This window comes from Octopus sinensis, linkage group LG1 (assembly GCF_006345805.1).
Source record: "Octopus sinensis linkage group LG1, ASM634580v1, whole genome shotgun sequence".
In the NCBI taxonomy this organism is placed as follows: domain Eukaryota; kingdom Metazoa; phylum Mollusca; class Cephalopoda; order Octopoda; family Octopodidae; genus Octopus; species Octopus sinensis.
Genome location: NC_042997.1, coordinates 26,368,009 through 26,394,885, shown reverse-complemented (window position 1 = coordinate 26,394,885; position 26,877 = coordinate 26,368,009). Strand labels below are relative to the sequence as shown.

Here is a 26,877-nt window from a genome sequence, read left to right as displayed (position 1 = left end):
GTTTTCCTTCATTTTATTTTCTTTCTCTTCTGCCTCGTTCTCTTTACCTTTCTCTTTCTTATACCCTTTCATTCATTACTGTCTTTTTTTCTCCTTTTCCTTTTCCTTTTGTTTTGCTTTCTACCTCAATTCATCCATCCAATCAGTAAACGATGTGTTTCGGTTTTCCACTAATTTCTATGAAGCATTGAATGTTTATATAGTGACGTAGACAAAGAAGGAAGTTCAGATACTTTTTAAGAAATGGTCAGCCGAACAAAATCAAACGAAAGCTTAAAATAGAACGAAACGAAAAGAAAAAAAAAACTGATGGAAAAAAATGTCATTGGAATTCAGCCATAAGATTATTCCGGATTGATATGATAAGCAATATTTGAATTTCTTTTCTTTGTTTATCCCCTATATTTTTCTATACCATTCGTATTTCTTTTTCTTTTTACATTATTGAAAAATGTCAAGATCAAAGCGTAAACGGAGAGCTTGTTTAAAAGCGTACTGGTGTCTCGGATTGGTTTTACTATGCTTCAAGAAATTATTCATGTTTCTCTTTTCCCACGTTGGTTTAACGGGATGTGTGGTTGGGTACAGCATTCTGGGAGGATGGATATTTCGAGGACTGGAAGGCAACCATGAACGAGATATCAGAAAACAAGCCGAGAAAATGAGGGAAAAATATACATTGAAGTTACTAAAGTTTTCAGAAAATGAAGACAGTTTATCTGAAAATGATTTTGAGAATATTACTATTTTAGTTAAGGAATTTGAAGAAGAAATTGTGCACTTTACAGAATCAACTGGATGGAATGGACTCTATAGTGACAGTGAACTTCAGTGGTCATTTGCTGGTTCTCTGTTATTTTCTGTAACAGTAATTACAACTATTGGTAAGTAAATTCGATGTTTATTTATTGTTTTGTTTTTTTTTGTGTTTCTTTGTATTTTGTATTTTATTTTTGTGTGTATGTGGTTTATGGCACTTGTAAATATAATGATTCAAAACTTTCAAAGATTGTCATTGTGTGTGTGTATATATATATATATACATACCAAGAGGGAGAGAGAGGAAAGAAATAGAAGGAGATATATATATATATATACATACATATACATATGTATATGTGCGTGCGTGTGTATGTATGTATGTATATATATATATATATATATATATATATATATATATATATATATATATATATATATATATATATATATATATATATACATATATATAAACACACACACACACAATATATATATATATATTATATATATATATATATATATATATATATATATATAAAGAGAGAGAGATAGACAGAGAAGGACAGAGATACATATATATATATATATATATATATATATATATATGTATACCTGGGTACGTATGTGTATATGTGATGACCTTCAATATAGTATAGTGTATAGTAATACCATCAAACGTTAGATAACATTTAAAGAAGATAAATAACATGCCACGCGTGCATTATGTATCTAAAGAAGATACGAATTCCCTACTGGATGCTTTATTTATTTGGAACATAGATGTTCTTAACGGAATAACTTTTGGTGGTTTAATTTAGCCTAACTTAGTTTCTTGTATTCCATGAATATATTATTGTTATTGTTTTTGTTGTTGTTGTTGTTGTTGTTGTTGTTACTTGAGTGTGAGAGCAGTGCAGGCCATCAAAGTGACACGGGGGGGGGGGGGTAGAATATACAAAGCCCAGTATACCCACCATGACTACTCGTCTGATAAAGGTACACCACACACACATGCATCACAACCATATGTGCCTGACATTCTGGTCTGATATCAAGCTAAACACCGCATGACCTTGCAGGTGAGGCCCAGTTAGAATTTTCTTCAGGTTGGGAAGCCCATCCCACACAAAAAAGTCCCTGAATAAGGTTCGTTTAAGGATATCGAACGAAACACCCATGCTTCCAAAGGTGAATTATTCAGATCCCAAAGAATTCCTCTCAATACATGGCTATGATGCTTCCCACTACTCCTGCTCGGGATCAGAGATGCACATCGTGACATAGGAACATGCTCAACTGGTTAAGGTGAAGCAACTGACAAGCAAACCTGTGGTATTGAGCAGAATATTTACTGTAGCTCATCATTTATACCAACAAAAAACATGTACCTGATAACACTTCCAATCAGTTAAGATCAGAAGCCATGAGAGTCACTGCCTGGTACTGCACCAGGGCATTTTTGATTATTTTATTATTTTATTCTTTTATTTGTATCAGTCATTTGACTGCGGCCATGCTGGAGCACCGCCTTTAGTCGAGCAAATCGACCCAGAACTTAATCTTTGTAAGCCTAGTACTTATTCTATCGGTCTCTCTTGCCGAACCGCTACGTTATGGGGATGTAAACACACCAGCATCAGTTGTCAAGCGCTGTTGGAGAGGGAGGCAAACGCAACAACACACACAATATACATACATACATACATACATACATACATACATACATAATACATACATATATATATATATATATATATATATATATATATATATATATATACATATATATATATATATATATATATATATATATATATATATATATATATATTATATATATATATATATATATATATATATATTATATATATATATATATATATATATATATATATATAATATATATATATTATAATATATATATATATATTGTGAAATAAAAGATTAATCTTGTTGCAGATTAATCAAAAGTTTAACCGATACCTTGGTAGCAAAATCACAGCAGAAGACAGCACGGTTGGAGGTACAATCCTATGGTGTTGCAACCGTGCGTTGGTGCGGATAATTGAATTTTAATATTATTAGTGAATTGAAGAAATGGAGTTGAACGAAGATTGAACAGAAGATTGAACAGAAATCGTTTAATAAAACAATTTCTGTTCAATCTTCGTTCAACTCCATTTCTTCAATTCACTAATAATATTATATATATATATATATAATATACGACGGACTTCTTTCAGTTTCCGTCTAACAAATCCACTCACAAGGCTTTGGTCGGCCCGAGGCTATAGTAGAAGACACTTGCCCAAGTTGCCACGCAATTGGACTGAACCCGGAACCATGTGGTTGGTAAGCAAGCTACTTACCACAGAGCCACTCCTGCGCCTATATTATTTACCTGTCATCTTTCAAGTTCGATAAATCAAGTATCAGTGAATTAGTGGGGTCGATGTAATCGACTATACCCCTCCCTAAAAATTCTAGACCTTTTACCTATAGTAAAAAAAGATTATTATTATTATTGTCGTTGTTGTTGTCATTTCACTTCTCAGATTTTTCGATTTCACTTGCTCTAGCTTATTCTGTAAGGACGGAGAACCTGTTAAAGATCTCACAAGTTCTTCTTCGGTGATATCTAACATTTAAATACCAAGCTCAAAATTCTAGCCATCCCTTAATATAGCAGTTTTCTGAGAATGTTCTACTCTCATGTCAATCCCATGCTTTATTATTCGACGAGGATAAACTAGCTGGTCTATTTCGGAGAACTTACAGGCCCTGTACCATCATGGATAATTTCCTGAAACCTATGGTCTGGCAGTGCTACCGAAGAGCACTGCCAATTCGAGATAAACGGTCTGGATGTTCGAGATGCGCACAGAGCGACGATACCGTTCAGCATGCACTCCTGCAGTGTCCGAGTATTGCTGACTTGTGGAATTATGTCGAACAGTGAGACAAATTTGACTATCAGCTGAATCCATCGTAAAGATCGTCCCACATCTTACCTTTAACAAAGCATGGCAGGCGTTGTTCCTCTGTCTAGTGGTTATGGCGAAGCGATTCTGTAGTGAACGGGACTAAAAGGATTGAGGAAGGACACCTTCTTCTTCGGTCAGTTATCTTCGGCATTTTAAAGTTCCACTTGGAAAGGAAAGTGAGGGTGGAGAGAGAAGTGCTACCTCCCAGTGAATTTATAAAAAGGTATATGGTTGTGGTATGAGAATGTTTAGAGTGAATGGCCCTATTTTAATATTCACCTGTAGACTGGAGAATAGGATAGAGGAGTTGTAACTTTGGTGGTCATAGTAATCATGAATCGGTGAGTTTATTGATTGACCCTAGGTGGAGTTTCTCGTGAGTGCCTCTTTCAGGCTATCCCATAATTTTTATATTATGTGCACTTTTACTGCATTTCACTGTCTGTATAATTTCTTCTGCATTCTTTATATAAATCTCCTCACAAATTGTTATCTATATCTGTGATGTCCCCCACATCTATGCCCCTGTGGTTAATAAATGAAATTACCATTATTATTATTATTATTATTATTATTATTATTATTATTATTATTATTATTATTATTATTATTATTATCATTATTATTATTATATGTTTGACTTTTGCTTTGTATTTGTATTTGTACAAGTTGACTACAAGTCACATCCAGAGACCTCAAGAGACAAGTTAGAAGTTCATGTTGATGTTATGTCTAGAGTGTCATATATTTGGTTTTACACATGGTATTGTTACAGAGAATGTTTAAGAAAACAAGAAAATTATGAGTTTGTTTTAAAATTTGACATTACATAGACAGTATTTTACGTAAGATATGAGCAGTTACCATGAGCACTAGCTTTTGAATTTCTGCCATTTTGGGGGTTTCCTGTTATCTGAGCTAGGTGGGAATCAACCCCTTTTGCTATCATTCTTGGGCACCTATGACAACAGGTGTTGTTTTAGTTTTGACGTTTCACATTTTGCCAATTTCTATTTCAAGATCTTTATACTAGCTCAGTTTTTGGTAGGTCTTGACAGATACATTTATGTCGATTGGGACAGTCATATCAATCAGGGGGCATGATTTTATTTTTTGAAGCCTTTCAGTTATTATTATTATTATCATCATCATCATCATCATCATCATCATCATCATTATTATTATTATTATTATTATTATTATTATTTTCCGATTGAATTGCGTTTTGTTTTATCTTCTGATCTGGACCCAACCAGAGAGACCTAAGGCACATATATATATATATTAGATGGAGTGAAAATTCCAGAGAATGTGGACGGTTGATGTCAACACAATTTTTTACGATTCATAGATTGTTGATTTCCCAGAGATCAGGTTAAAAAATTGTCAGTAACTTTCTTGATCACTCCCAGGGCACCAACAACAACAGGGATGGTTTCGGTTTTTAACTGCCACGTACCAGATATCTCAATCTCGAGGTCCGTATATTTCGACAGTTTATCAAATTCTTTTGCTGGGATATTTCTATCAGTTGGTACTGTCATGTCAATTAACAGAGATTTTTTTTTTGTTTGTTTATTATAGATCTTTGATGACGATATCTGGTCTGTTAGCATTTATTTACCTTTCTGCATGTATTCCACAATCCCATAGGATGGTAACATTCTTTCCCTCAGTGACTGACTCTGGATGGTGTTCATACCAGTTCTTACGATGCGAAATACCATAGTGACACCATACGTTCCAGTACAAGTATTGGCCAACTAGATCATGCCTGATTTTATATTCTGTAGGGGCAAAGATTGAGCAACCGGCAACAATGTGGTTAATACTCCCAGGTTTGTCATTGCAGAGTTACATTTTGTGTCTACCTCATTGTGTGTGACATCAGCCTGATAGTTCCGAGTGAGGAGACTGTCCTTGTGCTGCTAGAATGAATCGTTGTGTTTCGGCTTTTGAACCAACACTCTGCAGCCATTGATGGGTCATTCTTATATCTACCTCAGTCTTCCCAGCTCGTTTGCGATATTACACATGCTATGGCTTTTCTTTCCGCAGTCTTAATATTTCCGTCAAGCTTTCCTGCTTGGCTTTTGTTTTACCCATTTTTACTGCCTTAATGGGTGGTGTATCCTCCTTATCATCATCATAATCAGGCAGAATAAGCTTTTGTCTGTATTTATATGACTCTATTATGATTAAGTGTAATTTCTTGATCTGTTCATGTTGCCTTACCAGCTGTATCATTCAGTCAGTGTTACTTTGGATGTACACTTGAAGTTCTATCGCGATCGTTTTATAGGACATTTCAAGCTGGATTAGGCCTCTGCCACCTTCCTTTCGCGAGATATAGATCCTATGGACTCTCTTAACTCAAAATGTCTTAACGCTGTGTTAGCGATCGACTTGAATTCTCTCAAGAACTTACATACATGCATGCACACGTACATATGTATAAATACACACACAATCACACATATGAGGGTGTGTGTATGTCCTTGTGTGTGCGTGCGTGACGTGACCGATCAAACTATCAGATATTGCTACATATCACTGGTCACAATGCGCTTCGCATTGTTTTAGCCTTCAAATGACGCCACCTCGCTGGCTAAGCGAGCAGGCCAACAGAAGAAAGAGTGAGAGAAAGTTGCGGCGAAAGAGTACAGCAGGGATCGCCACCACCCTCTGCCGGAGTTCGTGGAGCTTTAGGTGTTTTCGCTCAGTAAACATTCACTTTGGTGGTGCATCCTGTTTAGTATCAGCAGTTTCCTGGTCTTTATGTCCATACGCTAGAGATCACTCATATTCCAACTGATAACATTAAGGCTAAACTGGACAATTGATACCGACAGGGAGTTTTTAGCTGCAATTCTACTCTGAGAGTTCAGCTCAGTATTCTGGGCCATTCTAATACGTCAATAATAGTCTTTCCTTATAATAGTCTTCTCTTTTATTGATCCGTAATGAATCCCTTTGCCTTCGTGTAACCCAAGCCTTCTTGGTCCAGATCCTTGATAGATATATCAGGATCAAGTTGGGTCGTGGTATTAGATGTCAGTTTCCCACATTTCAATGAAGCTTTTGCAGACCTGCCAATGCCAAATTCCATATTGATGTCATCACTGAATTTTTTCACGGTTATCAATAGCTCTTTCAGATCCTTGTCATCGTTTGCATATCGTTTGCATAACTTCAGATCGTCCATATCGAGCAAATGTTAGGCGATCTTGTCAAACACTTTTTACCCGTAGTTTCTTCTATTCAGATCGTGGAACAAGGGAATGAGGGAAAGACAGAAGAGGAGAGGGGAAAGTGAATTACGTTGGAATATTCCACGATCTATTTTCGTGATTGAGAAATAATTTTGTATTCCACAGTCCCATACTGTGTTGTAGAAAACCTTTTTATAAAAGGAGGGATGTTGTATTTTTCCAGTGCCTTGAAAATTCAGCTATGTGGGACACTGTCAAATGCCTTACGATAGACTTCATGCTGTGCTAAGATTTCATTTTTTGGATGAGCAATTTTAGAGCCTCATATGGTTTATTAATAGCTGGTCTTTGCAGCCGTATGAGTTTCTTTTGCAGCCTTCTTGTTCAAGGGGAAAGATGTTGTTCTCACCGAGGACATAGTGCTGTCGTGGAACCTCCGGGTTATAGAGTTCGGATCTCACGGAATAAATCTACTCAGCACTTTGGTTGTGCGAAACTTTTGCCCCCAGATGTTATTCCAAAATTGGCGGGTTGCTTGTGCCTCAGGAGGTTTACTATCTTCTTTATTTCCTCCTATGTTCTTCAAAAACTGCCTCTGGTTATTTGAGAATAATCGGTTTTTATTATTAGTATTATTTATTGTCTTTGCACAGTTTCTAACGCTACAGATGTACTACGGTGCCAGCTGTTCACTACAAGTGAACTAAGGTAACACACCTTATTTTTCGAGCACCATCCGGAGTATTCGAGTAGTTCCAAGCAGTGCTATTTTCTGCAAGTACTCCAGCCTTATCTTCAACATCATCATCATCATCATCATCATCATCATTATTATTATTATTATTATCATTAATATCATTATTATTATTATTATTATTATTATTATTATTATTATTATTATTATTATTATTATTATTATTATTATTATTATTATTATATTTTTAGTTTTTGCTTGGTATTTGTACAAGTTGAATCTACGTCACACCAAGAGACCTCAAGAGACAAGTTAGTAGTTCAAGTTGGTACCATGACTAGGATACAATGTATTGGGTTTTGCACAGAGTATTGTTCTAGAGTGTGTCTGTCAAAACGTAAGAAAATTAGAAGTTTGTTCTGAAAGTAATTTAATTATAAGATGATAGTGTGATGTTAAGATGATAGTAAAATGTGTTTGCTATTATGTACATTGAAAATTAGTTTGATACTGTTTACAGATTAAAATATTTTGAGGATTACAAACTTAGGATACAGTTCGATATTTAAGAGATGACCAATTATATACATTATTTACATTATTTACATTTGATGGATATTTGTCCTCATCTTGTTTCTTGTGAGGCATATATTCTTTTTCACTGAGTTGGTATTCAATGCCTGGTCCTGGGCCGCGATGATTAGGCTTTCGGTATTCTTTTTTAGGTCACCCTTGTTCAGCAGCCTCCCATGGGCTTATGGTGTAGTGGTTAAGAGTGCGGGCTACTATTCCCAAGATTCCGAGTTCGATTCCAGGCAGTGACATGAATAATAATAATAATAATAATAATAATAATAATAATAATAATAATAATAATAATAACAACAACAACAATAACAACAACAACAATAACAATAACAATAATGATAATAATAATAATAATAATAATAATAATAATAATAATAATAATAATAATAATAATAATAGCAGCAGCAACAACAACAACAATAAAAATAGTAACAACAACAACAACAACAATAATAATAATAATAATAAATGCCCTGATACAGTACCAGGCAGTGGCTCTCATGGCTTCTGATCTTAACTGATTGGAAGTGTTATCATGTACGTTGTTTTGTCTTGGTATAAAAGATGGGCTACAGCAAATATTCTGCTCAATACCACAGATTTGCTTGTCAGTTGTTTGACCTTAACCAGTTGAGCATGTCCCTTAGTGGCTGACGATATGTGCATCTCTGATCACGAGCAGAAGTAGTGGGGAGCATCATGGCCATGTGTTGGGGGGGATTCTTTGGGGTTTGAATAATTCACCTCTGGAAACATGGGTGGTTCTTTCAACATCCTTAAACAACCCTTATTCAGAGACCTTTTGAGCGGGATGGGCTACTCAACCTGAAGAAAATTCTAACTGGGCCCCACCTGCAAGGTCATGTGCTGTTTATCTTGATATGAGATTACCATGTCGCGCGCATATGGTTGTGATGCATGTGCCTGGTGTACCTTTATCAGACGGGTAGTCATGATGGGTATATTGGGCTTCGTATATTTTACCCCAGTGTCACTTTGATGGCATGCACTGCTCTCTCACTCAATAATAATAATAATAATAATAATAACAGCGAAAAACACCTCGGGAAGGAGAACCCAGGTTCGAAATTTCCCCAAGACCCCTGATGAAGGCTGAAGGGAATATCAGCCGAAACGTTGTGTTAACAACAAACAAGATGAGGACAAATATCTGTCAAATGTAAATAATGTGCAATCTTAGGATATTTTTCTTTGGATATCAGCAAATCTCATGTGCGCTATATTTTGAATTTTTTCCATTTTTAGATTTCGTAGTATCTGAGATAGGTAGCAATCAGCCTCTTATGCTATCATTCCTAGAGCAGCTATGACAACAGGTATTGTTTTAGTTCTGGGGTTCCTCATTTTGCCAATTTGCATTTCAGAATCTTTATATTTGCTCAGTTTTTGGTAAGATACATTTATGTCGATTGGGATAGTTATATCGATGAGTAAGCATTATTTTTCTCTGAAATTCTTCAGTATAATGTCAGGTAATTTTGCATCTATCTTTCTGTCGCTGGATGTGCAAGCACTGGAGGTGGTTTGTGCTCCCACTTGTTTTATCATGGTGCAGGTTCAAGTCTTTGAAAATTATCCAGTGAATACATTGTGCTACTCTATTATTATTATTATTATTATTATTAGTAGTAGTAGTAGTAGTAGTAGTAGTAGTAGTAGTAGTAGTAGTAGTAGTAGTAGTAGTAGTAGTAGTTACGATACAAGGATGTTTGCAAAAGGGACATGAAGGCCTGCAACATCAATATTAGCAACTGGGAACCGTGGAGATTGGCGACGTACCGTAAAAGAGTGACAGATATATATATATATATATATATATATATATATATATATAGAGAGAGAGAGAGAGAGAGAGAGAGAGAGAGAGGAGAAATGGAAAGACAAGAAAAGACGTTAACAAGAAACTATGACATTACAACCAACCAGGCAAAGACTTCGCTATATTTGCGGCACCTGCCAGAGGGAGTGTTTGTCCAGGATAGGACTACACAGCCACAGCAGGAGATGTATTAGGGCATGAAATGTAAAAGCCGGACTAGATTATTTTATGCGCAACTCCATTGTCTCCCAAGACAAAAAGAATGCCAACAACAATTATTATCATCATCATCACTGAGTGAGAGAACAACGCATGCCATCAAAGTGACACTGAGTGTCACATATACATATACGAGGCCCAATATATCTATCATAACTACCTGATGGGTAATCATGCTGGGCATATGCATCACAGCCACTTGCATCACAACCATATGTGCATGGCATTGAGATTTTATATCAAGATAAACAGTGCATTACCTTGCAGGTAGGGCCCAGTTAAAATTTTCTTCAGGTCGAGTAGCCCAACATGTACGTGATAATACTTCCAATCAGTTCAGATGAGACACCTCGCGAGCCTGCGTCTAGTATTGCTATTACCATTTAGACAGCAAGCTAGCAGAATCGTTAGTGCGCGCATTCTACGCTTAAATCCTACGAAAAAGTCAGCTGCACCTTTTTATCATCTTTTCGGTGTTGATAAAATGAGTAACAGTCAGGCACTGGTAACAATATAATCGACTAGCTCCACTGCCACTAAATTTCAGGCAGTATGGCTATGGCTATATTACAAATGTGGAGGCGCAATGGCCCAGTGGTAAGGGCAGCGGACTCGCGGTCGTAGGGTCGCGGTTTCGATTCCCAGACCGGGTGTTGTGAGTGTTTATTGAGCGAAAACACCTAAAGCTCCACGAGGCTCCGGCAGGGGGTGGTGGCGATCCCTGCTGTACTCTTTCGCCACAACTTTCTCTCACTCTTTCTTCTGTTGGCCTGCTCGCTTAGCCAGCGGGGTGGCGTCATTCGAAGGCTAAAACAATGCCAAGACGCATTGTGACCAGCGATGTGTAGCAACATCTGATAGCCTAGTCGGTCACGAAAAAAAACAAAATTACAAATATTTCTTATCATTAATTGTAATAGCGTTCAGTATGAACCTTCTTGCTCTAATTGATCTTCTTTCTCAATAGGTTTTTCATGTATTTTATATACAAGTATAGCTGTGTGGTAAGTAGGGTTCAGCCCCACTGCGTGGCACCTTCGGCAAGTGTCTTCTACTATGGCCTCGGGCCGACCAAAGCCTTGTGAGTGGATTTGGTAGACGGAAACTGGAAGAAGCCCGTCGTATATATGTATATGTGTGTGTGTGTTTGTGTGTCTGTGTTTGTCCCCCCACCAACCAACATCGCTTGACAACGGATGTTGGTGTGATTATGTCCCCGTAGCTTAGCGGTTCAGCAAAAGAGACCGATAGAATAAGAACTAGGCTTACAAAGAATAAGTCATGGGGTCGATTTGTTCGACTAAAAGGCGGTGCTCCAGCATGGCCGCAGTGAAATGACTGAAACAAGTAAAAGAGTAAAAGAGTAAAAGACATGAACTTCTTTATTGTAACCATCGTTGCACGAACTTACCGGTTCTCAACTCACTTCCGCTAAACTTTCTTACTCTAACTTTCCCCACTCTAAAGTTCCTTCCTTATTCTGTCCATGCTTGCACTAAACTTGTTCATTTTAACCTTCCTTTCATTTTCCCTACTCTATTCAAGTTAGCTATTTGTGTTGATGTATCATGCTTGATTTTGTTTTTTCCTTTCATACGATAATCAACCCATAATAATTCTAAACTCTAATCTTTCTTGCTCCATGTTTAAATTGGACGTTGTTTGTGATATCAATTAATCCGTCTGGAATAATTGATACTTTGTTTCAGAGATCATAATTAAAATTGTTGATGCACACTGTTCACAGTAATAACCTGTCTAGTTCTTATATCATTTAATTTTCTCAATTCGTTTAACCATCTTCTCATGATATTGAGACTTTTATACACGCAGTGTAACAAACGATTACAACTTCGGTCATTATTGTCATTTAATACTTATTCACGTACATAAGGCGGTGAGCTTCTAGAATCGTTACCAAGCCGGGCAAAATGCTTAGCGGCATTCCGTCTGTCTGCACATTCTGTGTTCAAATTCCGTCGAGGTCGACTGTGCCTTTCAGCCTTTCGAGATCGATAAATCAAGTACCAGCTGAGCAGTGGTGTCGACGTGTCGACGTATTCCGCTACCCACGCCAACACCCGAACTTGATGGCCTTTTACCAAAATTATAAAAAAAAATTTCTATTCATGATTTGTTTTTATAAATCGATGGTGGTGTGTTTCCATCCCCGTAACCTAGCGGTTCGGCAAGATAGACCGATAGAATCTAGGCTTACAAAGAATAAGTCCTGGGGGCGATTTGCTCGTCTAAAGGCGGTGCTCCAGCATGGCCGCTGTCAAATGACTGAAACAAGTAAAAGAGAGTAAAGAGTAATATGAGTACCAAACCATAACAATCTCTGACTGGTATCAGCCATGGCACTGTGACCACGCTAGGTTACAGCATTCGGGAATGTATTTATATTGACCTCATAAACAGTAGAATGCTACTTATTTCATCAACCCTGGTAAAAGAAATATGGTAAATCGATCGTTAACAGACGTAATGAAATACCATTTTGTATTTAGAACATGGTCAACGGATTCTGCCATTCTAGCCTAATCTTTTATCTTATAATAAATCTCTGAGTGAGGTATAAACATCATGAAGTATATTTGCCACTTAAATGTGGCTAACCCTTAAGGGTGAATGTTACTGTAGCTTGTAGCCCCAGGTGAACACCTCCTCCAGCTGGCTATTGACACACTTTCTGTACCCTATCAGTAGCATTTACCCTTAAGTGTTAGCCACATTTAAGTGGCAAATATACTTTTATCTTACCTTTTACGTATGCCAGTCATTGGACACCCTCTTGAAGGGTTTAGTCAAACGAATCGGCTCTAGAACTCATTTTTTAAACAGTGATAATTATTGTATAGATCACTTTTACCGAACTCGTAGATTATGGTGACATAAACAGACACCGGTTTCCAAGTGGTGGAGGGGAACAAAGATGAAGATAAACACACGCACACATATATATATATACATAGTTCAAATTTATAGAAAATCAAAGACAAAGACATCTATAAGAACAACAAGTAAGTGTTGTTTGACGCACGAGAGAAATGAAAAAAATCTTTTACGTTTCGAGCCTACGCTCTTTGACAGGAAGGAATAAGAGGAAACAAACAGAGAGAATGAAAAATAAAAACTTGTTGAGTTCCGTGGTCCAAAATGGTGAATCATGTGTGTGTGTATGTGTGTGTATGTGTGTGTGTGTGTGTGTGTGTGTGTGTGTGTGTGTGTGTGTGTGTGTGTGTGTGTGTGTGTATTCACGTCCGGTTTCTTTCAGTTTCCGTAGGCCAAATCTACTCACAAGGCTTTGGTCGGCCCAAGGCTATAGTAGATGACGTTTACGATATCCAATGTGTCCTTTCCACATGAAAATGATTCTAGTATTTCTTTTCACCGTCGAGATATTCTAAATATTATCAAAATAATATTGGCTAAATCAAATTTTACTAATATTGTAAATTCATTAAAACAAAGCCCTTAAGGTTAAATTTTCTAAATTAAAATTACAAATTCTGTTTCGCTGATGTTAATTTCAAAATTTTATTATGAATACTTCCTATTCAGGATTTAGAATAATCCATGTTTACTGGGATCAGTTATTTCCTATGCCATTTGTGACATCATTTCTAAATTATATTGCCTACTTCAAATTTTAGTATATACTGAATTGCATTAGAAAAAAGACTACACTATTACTATACCAAACATAATTTCCCTCTTATCAGTTAGCTACAGGTTTCTTTGCTTGTTTTGTACTTTTGACGATCAAACGATTTAAAATTTTGAACTTTGAATATTTTTAAGCAATAATATCTCAATACAGATCTGCTTTAAAACTAAAATAAGTCGTAGCATGGCAATCACGTCATGATACATATATGCGCGAGAACACGCCCTCACGTACAGACATATCTCTCTTTTACTCTTTTACTCGTTTTACTTGTTTCAGTCATTTGACTGTGGCCATGCTGGGGCACCGCCTTTAGTCGAGCAACTCGACTCTGGGACTTATTCTTTTGTAAGCCCAGTACTTATTCTATCGGTCTCTTTTGCCGAACCGCTAAGTATCCGCTAAGCAAATCGACCCCAGGACTTATTCTTTGCAAGCGTGGTACTTATTCTATCAGTCTGTTTTGCTGAAACGCTAAGTTACGGGGACGTAAACACACCAGCATCGGTTGTCAAGCGATGTTGGGAAGGACAAACACAGACCCACAAACATACACAAACACACATATATGTATATACATATATACGATGGGCTTCTTTCAGTTTCCGACTACCAAATCCACTCACAAGGCTTTGGTCAGCCCGAGGTTATAATAGAAGACACTTGCCCAAGGTGAAACGCAGTGGGACTGAACCCGGAACCATGTGGTTGGTAAGCACACCAACTCCTACGCATATCTGTAGATAAATTAAATAAAAATACTGATAAATTGGATACATACATATAGGTGTTTAAATGCATGTATGTATGCATATATATGTGTGTGCGTGTGTGTGTGCGTGTGTGTGCGTGTGTGTGTGTGTGTGTGTGTGTGTGCACGCATGTGTTTAGGCGCAAGCGTGGCTATGTGGTAAGATGCTTGCTTCCCAACTATATGGTGCCGGGTTCAATCCCACTGCATAGCACCTTGAGTAAGTGTCTTCTATTATAGCTAATTTTACCTTAATAAACTCGAGGATTTTTTTCATATGGGTTAAACAGATGTTATAGAACACATACCGAAACTCGAATAAACTCTAGCTTAGGAGCATGAAACTAAGTCACCAATGGTAACAAAGAACTCTAAAAATCACTTTAACTAATTTCTAGAAAATCTATCGCTAATATAGTTTCGAAACTTGAAGTCCACATGTGCAGTAAGTAGGAAGGACGTCGAAAGCCAGCATGTTAATGCTTTTAGACCAAAGGTTATCATCCGCGGCTCCCAGGGTGGTATGCAGCCTTCAAGCATCCTTCCGACAGTCTTCCCTCTATAAGCATGGTAATTTTTTTCCTTACTCGACTTTTGATGCCCCCTAAAATATCCAGATTTCGGATCTGATCGGCCATTAAAAGGAATGTGAACTATTGATGCAAACACACAGACACACACGGACGTACACACAAAACATGCTCTCACACACATGGACATGCTATCTTTCTCTCTCTCTCTCTCTCTCTCTCTCTCTCTCACACACACACACTCACACACAGACACAAATGCACACACACACACACACACACAAATACGCACTCACTCACACACACACACATTAAATATGCTAATACCCACACTTCGGTTAGAAATATCCTGCCCCCTGTTTTTAAAATGACACAATATTCTTGACCCTGCCATATGGACAACCTCAGCGAACGCAATACAAGTTTTCGAATAATCGAGTGCTCGGATACTTTTGACCACTGGGAATGCAGTCAGCTACCAATCGGCTCGTCGGAACCTTATCTTAGTACAACTCTCTCACAGCACTATTATTCACGACGCTGTTGTTTACAAAAGATTGAATGAATAAAAGTGAAATCTGAGGAAACGGTGTTTGCAACAATTATTTCATTGTAGAGATCATAGATGTGCTAGATGTGTCAGAAATATTCAAGAATATAAAGTTTCGGATCATTGTACTGAGACTGAGGATGGTAGATAAAATGGTGTAGAGGCGCAATTGCCCAGTGGTTGGGGCAGCGGACTCGCGGTCGGACGATCGCGGTTTCGATCCCTAGACCGGGCGTTGTGTGTGTTTATTGAGCAAAAACACCTAAAAAGCTCCACGAGGCTTCGGCAGTGGATGGTGGTGACCCCTGTTGTACTCTTTCGCCACAACTTTCTCTCACTCTCTCTTCCTGTTTCTTGAGTAGCGCTGCGATGTACTGGCATCCCGTCCAGCTGGGGGGAACACATACGCCACAGAAACCGGGAAACCGGGCCCATGAGCCTGGCTAGGCTTGAAAACGGCAACATTTATAGACGTTTTTTTAGATAAAATAGTAGCGTTGCTACCATTTTATCTACCATCCTGAAAGACGTGGGACGATAGGGTCAAAAGTTTGAGAGATATGAAATGGACGGAGAAAGATTTAATGCTTCAGGTGGAGAATTTGCAGAAAGTAAAGAGACTCATAGACAAAGAATGTGCAAGTCCAGAAACAAGTACTTACAGAAAGTTTTTTTTCATTTATAGGAGAAGTGTAATGTGGAGATGGATGATGCATGCCAGAAGAAATTTGAGCACTGTGTGTAGTGTGCTACTCATTTATTTGTTTCAGTCATTTGACTGCGGCCATGCTGGAGCACCGCTTTTAATCGAGCAACTCGACCCCGGGACTTATTCTTATTTGTAAGCCCAGTACTTATTCTATCGGTCTCTTTTGCCGAACCGCTAAGTAACGGGGACATAAACACACCAGCATCGGTTGTCAAGCAATTCTAGGGGGACAAACACACACACACAAACACACACACACACATATATATATATATATATATATATATATATATATATATATATATATACATGTATACGACAGGCTTCTTTCAGTTTCCGTCTACCACATCCACTCATAAGGCTTTGGTTGGCCCGAGGCTATAGCAGAAGACACTTGCCCAAGATGCCACGCAGTGGGACTGAACCCGGAACCATGTGGTTGGTTAGCCAACTACTTACCACACAGCCACTGCTCCGCCTAAGTGAGCAAAGTAAGAGAAAGTTAAGAATGGTAGAGTTAAAGCATAATGCAAGGCCAAGGTAGAAGAAGCTAGACGAAGACAGCGGGAAGAGAAAAGTCGTGAGTTTAGAGAGCAGGGAACTAATACCCACACAGCATCAAGAAAATATAGCTTCTACGAAAGGCTGAATATTGGTCAGTAATATAAATCACATGTTCATAGATAGCATCCTTCATATGTACATACACATACCCACATACAAACATACACACATACACTACCGTCAGAAATTAATTAGCACCCTTGATTTGCTCTTCACTCAAGGTATGTGCTGTCACCTAGTGGCCATATCTCGAACTATTGCTTTGTTGCGAGTTCACTGTTGCGCAGAACGATGACGTAACTTTGTTTGCAGAGCAGTTTGAGAGTCTACAGCCTTATGATGTTGACATAGCAGTGCAACAACAACTTGGAGTGCGGATGCAGACAAATCTTCCTTTGTTTAATAGATATAGGTAGCGCCTCGCAAGGACCGAAATCACACCATACTAAGTTTTCTCATCGCGTAAGACGTTTTGAACAGCTCATAGGTTAATTGATTTAACCTATTTAATGTAGAAATTTGAGAAGTGCTAATTAATTTCTGACGCAAGTGTATGTACATACGCAACTAAGAAGTATGAAGGAGAATATGCATTCATATATCCAAGCATACCCGTGACCATTACAAAAAGGCGGTTTGAGAAAATCTTAATTTAAGGAAGGGGTTGAGGTGAATACTGCGGTTGAGTTTAGAAAGGGAAGCTGGGGTGTACTGTTTTGTGGCGCGAATGTTTGTGTTGAATAGGAGACGCTTTGTCTTTTTTTTTTCCCCCGTTTCTCATTTGCAACTGGAAGTCATTTGAGTGGCCAGGCAAGTTAGTGAAATGGGTTATTGGTTTGAGGGCTCTCTCGGCATAGTACGGATGGATATCAGTAAAATATTCGCGGAAACCTATTTCTTTATTACCCACAAGGGGCTAAACACAGAGGAGACAAACAAGGACAGACATAGGTATTAAGTCGATTACATCGACCCCAGTGCGTAACTGGTTCTTAATTTATCGACCCCGAAAGGATGAAAGGCAAAGTCGACCTCGGCGGAATTTGAACTCACAACGTAACAGCAGACGAAATACCGCTAAGCATTTCGCCCGGCGTGCTAAGGTTTCTGCCAGCTCGCCGCCAGATGACGATGTTCAACACCTATATAGAATGGACAGTGGAACTCATATTATAAAACAAAGTAGACGCAAAAACGTTTAGTTATAAAACAAGAATTCCATTTACAATGGTTTTCTAACTCTTACATTTTACATCTCATTATTTTCCTTGCTATACTCTCTCTTTCGATTTCCATACTTTACACACTGGCCGTTCTTCCTCTCTAATACCCCTTCCATCCCCCCCTATAGTCGCCAACTGAAATATTTATTCACCTGGTTACAAAGATATGTATTTATTTAGTTAGAATTTGTAAGCCGTCAATCAGTAAAACGCATTCACTCACACAAATTACATAATATTGTATTATCTCCTTTATTCAAAACGACCATGTGTTGTCTTCCTCTTGATTTAGTCGCACATTTTCCTCACCCAATCACCATAACCACACGTCTGCATTAAAGATATGTGCCAGCAATATCACTCCTCTTTGATAATCCTGTAATATTTCCTTTAGAAAATATCAAAGAGAATTAACACTATGCATATATTTACTGATATGGTTCAAATAATTAACCCAAGAATATTACCCTGTGCATCGATATCGTTTAGTCAATACATAAGTCTTTCAAGTAGTGTATCTTCTCGTTAGAATAAGATCAAGTGTTAATAGCTTGGTCATCAAAGCATATTATGCTTCCACTTATTTATTTCTGACAGATAGTTATCGTTCTCATGAATTAAAATTCTTCCGCGTGTCAGTCTTCTTTCTTACGTGCAGTTTATATAAATTTCTATGTATTGTTACTTTTCTTTTCGTTCCTTTAATCATTTTTTTTCAACATAAATTTTTTATTTTTTTTTACTTAGTCTACAAATAACTTATTTTAGTTTTGTTCTGTTGAAATTCTATACATTGTTTAAAAACAATTTAGACTAACTGACAACAAAAATACTATTTCTAAAACTACCTTCGTCGAATAATATACTTGTATTGCGTTCAATTCTTTACCAACCCAACAAGAAAAAAAAAAAACAAGGGCTAGATATGGATCTAGCTTCCAATATATTCCCTTATAAATCTGTAAATAGTCAACAATATGTAAGCAGGAAGTGATGTATTGGCTATTGTACAATATCTATAAATTTGAATAAGTTTGATTTAACGTGAAATTAAGTGTGTGTGTGTATGTGTGTATATGCATATCTGTATATATTTATAAATGTACGTATGCGTGTATGTTTGTGGGCATATATCACTCTATATTTACATGTATGTATATGTGTGTATATGTATATATATATGTGTGTGTGTGTTTTGTGTGTATGTGTATGTATATATATATATATTCCTTTATTCTTTTACTTGTTTCAGTCATTTGACTGCCGCCATACTGGAGAACCGCCTTTAGTCAAACAAATCGACTCCAGGACTTATTCTTTGTATATATACGGCGAGCTTCTTTCAGTTTCCGTCTGCAAAACCCACTCACAAGGCTTTGGACGGCCCGAGACTATAGTAGAAGACACTTGCCCAAGGTGCCACTGAACTTAACCTGGAACTATGTGGTTGGGAAGTAAGCTTCTCACCACATAGCTACACACACACACACACACACAATCAAATATATTTATAAAACAACAAATACTATGTACGAAGGAAATTTTATTATTATTTTCGATCTGACCTTAAAAATACAACAATTGTTTCCATTGTATTAACATATAAACATATGTATATACACATATGTATATACACATATATATACACGCATATATCAGCATATGCATCATAAATGTATCATATATATATCGTATGCATATATATATACATACACACACACGCACACACACACACACATATATATATATATATATATATATATATATATATCAAAATAAGCAACAAGGATATCCAAAGTTAGTGTAGTACAATCGTTTCATGCTACTTCATTTAATTAAACAATGTAAGTATTACATCAGTTTTAAATTTTAGAGCACTCATCAGGCACATATGGATTTTAAAAAAAAATTAAATTGACAATGTTCATTTTTCTACTTTTTTCCATTTGCCAACATTAAATATTATTAAATATTTTCTTATAATAGCTTACCTCTCATATAATAATAAACTAGGGATATCCTATAATAGGTTTTTAGAATACAAACCTAGTCTACCCCTGATCTACTATAGTCCAAATTTATTTTTAGTTTTCAATTTGCTGACTTGAATATTTTTTCTGACTGTAATTTTAAACCATTTTATCTTACTCTTTTATCCAATATATCATCTTACCAAATAATACATTTCTATTAATCACGCACTTAACCTATATAGAACCAAACTGTTATAACTCTCTATCTATTTTATAACTCTAATAAGTACATTCTAAAATTATTAACATGCAGGAAATAAATGATATGTATAGCATATTCCTTTAATCTAACTCATTAATGCAAATAAATTACTATTTACTAATCAACTATAAATCTATATTAATAATAATCTGATATATATATTTTTTATAAATATGAAAGGATTTCTATACTCTCTATCCCTATATAAGATACTAAAAATTTATTAGAATCCTTTAGAAAACTACCTAAAGGATTTTTATTTCAAATCACAAGTATGGCTGTTAATGGTTAAGCTATTAGAAATCTCTATTCTCCCTACCCCACTAACTTCGACCTACTAACTTTAGCTAAAATGCATTCAAAGGTACCAGAGTAAACATTTTTCATAAATGAGTTGGAGTGATAATTCTGCTACATAAACTGCCCCTTCCTCTATAAATAGATAAATTCTTGATTGTCTCCACTGAACTTAATAGAAAAAAAACCCTCTCTAGTAGTAAATCTAAATAACAAAGGAGATTCAGTGAGAAGAAATCTACCTATGAGGAAGGATCTTATACTACCATGTTTCTACTGATGAATGTCACCTCTCTGTCTATATACCTACCCTCTTTGTAATGTTGGCAAATGAAAAAAAGTAGAAAAATGAACATTGTCAATTTAATTTTTTTTTTAAATTCCATATGTGGCTGATGAGTGCTCTAAATTTAAAAAACTGATGTAATACTTACATTGTTTAATTAAATGAAGTAGCATGAAACGATTGTACTACACTAACTTTGGATATCTTTGTTGCTTATTTTGATTATAATCACCCCAGTTGATTTATATGGATAATATATAATATTCTGGTGCCTTTAACTTAAGTATAATATTCATCTGTATATATATATATATATATATATATATATGTGTGTGTGTGTGTGTGTGTGTGTGTGTGTGTGTGTGTGTGTGTGTGTGTGTGTGTATGTGTGTGTGTATGTTTGTATGTCTGTGTTTGTCTCCCCAACATCGCTTGACAACCGATGCTGGTGTGTTTATGTCCCCATAACTTAGCAGCTCTGCAAAAGAGACCAATAGAATAAGTACTAGGCTTACAAAGAATAAGTCCCGGGGTCGATTTGCTCGACTAAAGGCGGTATTCCAGCATGGCCACAATCAAATGACTGAAACAAGTAAAAGAGTAAAACAGTAAAAGAATAATATATGTGTGTGTGGGTGTATGTGTGTATAAATACACACACACACATATATATGCATATATACACACAGACATACACACACACATATAGAAAGTATTAGTATGTCTGAGTCTGCGTATATGCGCAAATGCAGAAACGTCTAGACGAGCGCGCGTTGTGGTCGTGTTCTCGCTAATTCCTAATTCTTTGACGATTTCCTGGTTTCCAACAAAGACACGGATCTCCATGAATGGAATTCACACGACAACTACAGAAAACTTGCTACAAGCTAAAATTTTAGAACAGCCTTCCATTTTCAGAATGTGCATGAAAGACAATTTTCTTCCTTTACCTGCAACCAATAAATTTTTGAAGATTATTACCAAAGCATTAAATAACTTAACCAAGTCTGCTAATAGTTAATACTTTTTTTAAAGTTTTTGGATAGTTCTAACATCAATGCTAATGTAACTCTTGAGAACAACCTTGAGCAATGAATATTCTAATGACTTTGGAGTTGTCTCTGCGTGTGTCTCTGTATAAATGTCATCTCTGTGTACGTCTAGACGAAATGTATCTGTATCTATCCAACAGGTATGAACGTAAATATGTAACATATAAGATATATGATATAGATCATATGGTATATATATATATATTTACTTGTTTCAGTCATTTGACTGTGGCCATGCTGGAGCTCCACCTTAATTCGATCAAAAACGACCACAGGACTTATTCTTTGTAAGCCTAGTACTTATTCTATCGGTCACTTTTGCCGGGGACGTAAACACACCACCATCAGTTGTCAAGCGATCTTTGGAGGACAAACACAGACACACAAACATACACACACACATACATATATACACATATATTCGACGGGCTTCTTTTAGTTTCCGTCTACCAAATCCACTCACAAGGATTTGGTCGGCCCGAGGCTATAGTAGAAGACACTCACCCAAGGTGCCACGCAGTGGGACTGAACCCGGAACCATGTGGCTGGTAGGCAAGCTACTTACCACACAGCCACTCCTATGCCTATAATATTCCTTCTAGAGCCATGTCAGGCTCATATGGCATAAGGGCTGGTTTCCCGGTTTCAGTAGGGCAGAAATTCCCCACCTGGATGGGACGCCGCAAGATTACTCATTTTTGCCAGCTGAGTGGACTGGTGCAACGTGAAATGTAGTGTTTTGCTCAAGAACACAACGCATCGCCCGGTCCAGGAATCGAAACCACAACCATATGATCATGAGATCGACACCCTAACCACTAAGCGTCTCCACATTTCTTTTTTTTTTACTTGTTTCAGTCATTTGACTGCGGCCATGCTGGAGCACCGCTTTTAATCGAGCAACTCGACCCCGGCACTTATTCTTTGTAAGCCCAGTACTTATTCTATCGGTTTCCTTTGCCGAACCGCCAAGTTATGGGGATGCAAACACACCAGCATCGGTTGTCAAGCAATGCTAGGGGGACAAACACAGACACACAAACATACACACACATACATATATATATACATATATACGACAGGCTTCTTTCAGTTTCCGTCTACCAAATCCACTCACAAGGCATTGGTTGGCCCGAGGCTATAGTAGAAGACACTTGCCCAAGGTGAAACGCAGTGGGACTGAACCCGGAACCATGTGATTGGTAAGCAAGCTACTTACCACACAGCCACTCCTGCGCCTATGTTTTAACTTTGTTTAACATTGTTTAACATTGTTTAAACTTATTCAATATATTTGATGTATCTGTTAGATGTGGTGATGTAACAGGCTTAAGTATAAAGTGCATTATATAGTATATAATACGTATAATATGTAACGTAATATCTAAAATTTAATGTTTAACAAATTACAAGACGGTGAGCCGACACAATCCATAGCATATCAGGCAAAATGCTTAGCACCATATCGTCCAGCTTTATGCTCTGGGTTCAGATTGCACCACGGTTGATTTGCTTTTCAGCCTTTCGAAGTCGATGAAATATGTGCCAGTTCAGCGAAGGGTTGAGGTAATCGATTATCAGCTCTTCTCGAATTTAGTGGCCTTGTTACTAAAGTTTCAACTGAATATTTGATATAAATATCATAAGGGAAGAGATGTTACAGATATTAATGTAAATATAATATAATATAATATAATATAATATATATATATATATATATATATATATATATATATATATATGTATATGTATATGTATGTATGTATATATAAATGTATGTATGTATGTATGTATGTATGTATAGACAACAAGTACAGTGATACAAAAGTGACGGAGGGTGCTAGTAAGCACCAGCGTTGCTAGGAATAAGAGTCAAAATAAGTCTTAGCCACGTGGGAGCACTTTTCTAACGACTGAAAAGGGAGACAATCTCCCTCCCTACGACAAGCGAGATGGAGTCATATCAGCGCTGATTTCAGATTACGCCGTCACCGAGGGTTAAAGAACGTAAGTCACCTCGTCAGCTTTATATAGAACACCATAGGAATATATATATATATATATATATATATATATATTATATATATATATATATAATATTATATATATATATATATATATATATATATATATATATATATATATATATACAAAGTGAATGTACACGAAGTTCAGTATTGCTAGAAATAGTATCCGGTAAGTTATTTATGTCCCTTGCATATCTTTTGGCTGATCTTGGTTCGAATTTTGACTGGGGTTTTCAGCCGAGTGAACAGGCAGAGATGTAGTGAATATTTTGAAACTTAGGTCGTTAACGGTACATTCAACTGAAGAGGACCGATCGGATTCGTCTGCACGTGATCTGAAAAGTCTGAAACTGCAGTTTTGAATTATCCTTCATTCCTCTAACGGACTTCGTAGGGGTTTCATCGAATTTTCCTATATTCACCACCTGCAAACATCTCTACCTGTGAACATTCAGTGAAGCTCTACGTAACACCGATAACTTACCGGTTTCTATTTCTAGCAATGATCGTACTTCATGTACATTCGCCTAGTATTTATAATTCTACATTTTATGGTGCTTTACTCTTCCTGGATATTAATATTATTATTTTTAATAATATTTATATCTCTTGTGTATATATATAATTCTGTGTTTGACATATAATAAGCAGAGAGATGTTGAAAGATTTGAAATAACTGTCCATCAATAAGTTTCTTTCTCTTGGTGAATTCAAATAAATTATTTCGTTCATTGGACAGATATATATGCTTTCTGCTTCAAACAACTACTTCAAGCCAGTAATTTTGGATCTGCAAAGAAAGAAAATCCAGTGACTTTGATACATGTATGCATGTATCTATATCTGTCAATTGAGCTATCTACCTGTCCGTCTGTCTGCCGGGCTGTCTGTCTGCCGGTCTGTCTGTCTGTCTGTCTATCTATCTACTATCTATCTATCTATCTATCTATCTATCTATCTAATCTATCTATTATATTTATCTATCTCATTCTATATACGTGCATGTACATATTATCTATATATAGATGTATATATACACGCATGTATAGATGAATATATATATATATACACATACATGTATTAAATATGTATGCCTGTATTTATAGAGGAATATACATACATATGTATATATATATATCTTTCTATATATATGTATATATATAATATATATGTATATATATATATGTATACATATGCATATATCCATGTATATATATATGTGTGTGTGTCCGTGTCTGTGTGTGTGCGTGTGTGTATGTGTGTGTTTGTGTGTGTGTGATAATCCTGAGACGGATTTTACAAACATGCAATGCATCCCTGCGCGCACTTCTACAAATCACGTATCATTTAATGTCGAAATCCGTATTCCAGGGATGATTGCAGTGTAGTCCATAGTATCCGTGGGCATCCGGTTGATCATATTCATTTATTCATTTTTTTTAGGCGATATAACATTGGTGAATGAGCCACAGAGGATTGTCTTCCCTTTTTACAAGTCTGAAGGTCATGTGAGATACGTGGGTATTTCTGTGTGTATTTGGTGGGAAGGAGTGGAAGGTGATGGGAATAGAGGAAGGAATGGTAGTCATATGGGAATGGAGGAGTGTGGTGGTGGTGGTGGATTTATTTTGCTATTTATTTTGCTAGTCATTCCGCAGATTTTATGGATGGGTGGTACCCGCCGAGGTCGATTTTGCCTTTCATCCTTTCCGCGTCGATAAATTAAGTACCAGTTACGCACTGGGGTCGATGTAATCGACTTAATACCTATGTCTGTCCTTGTTTGTCCCCTCTGTGTTTAGCCCCTTGTGGGTAATAAAGAAATAGGTACATTCTTTGTTTGATTTCATTTAAGGCATGACTAAATCCAATGAATTCTAAACTCAACAGTTGGTCAAAATCTGCTGCTATTAATTGACTGAATCCTTATGGTGACCCCTTCATTGTTTCTGTTGGTATAAGGTTTTGCATCACAAATATTGGTTGGTTCATATATTTGTTTGGGTTCCTTCGCGTTTCTTACAATGTGTGATTTTGTTGTCGTTGTCGTCGTCGTCGCCGTGATATGATCACGAGTAGAATTACTTTAATTATTGGTCTGTTCGCTCAAGACTGGCAAAAAGAACAAAAATCTAAATTATTATTCTTGCCATTTCTAAACCGCCCACACCAGCGCTGATTCGCATTGGAAAGAATTTTTCTGTCTTCATTGTGTGTAAAAAAATTCTGCCACAGGCTAACCTCCATCTCATCGGATGTAACCAGCGCACATACATCACCAAACTGCTCTATCATATTTGTAATCTCTCCGTTTCTGTTTTTCATCATATTCATGTTAATGTTGGCAGTCTTAAAGTTTTTTTGCTTCAGAGGAAAGGAAGAGTTTCCATTGATGATGGTGGTGGTTGTGGTGGGAATTGCAGATGATTGGTGGTTGTTGTCCGTCTGCACCTAAAAGAGAGTTGTGCTGAGACAAACACACACACACACACACACACATATATATATGATTTATATATATGTATGTATATATATAGGTATATATATATTATATATATATACACACACACACACACACATATATATATAATATATATAAACTCATATATATAGATGCATACATACATATATATATATATATATATATATATATATATAAACTCATAATATATGTATATATATAT

The 26,877-nt window shown here is 36.6% G+C and overlaps 1 protein-coding gene across 1 annotated transcript in view; it reads left to right on the top strand.

The window, feature by feature from the left end:
* Positions 1 to 428: 428 nt before the first annotated feature.
* LOC115217750 overlaps positions 429 to 26,877 on the top strand; it is a 51,797-nt gene continuing 25,348 nt past the window's right edge. Inside the window, exon 1 of the mRNA XM_029787825.2 lies at positions 429 to 884. Within this exon, the coding sequence (XP_029643685.2) occupies positions 452 to 884 (433 nt within the window). The 5' untranslated portion in view covers positions 429 to 451. The remainder of the gene's footprint in view (positions 885 to 26,877) is intronic.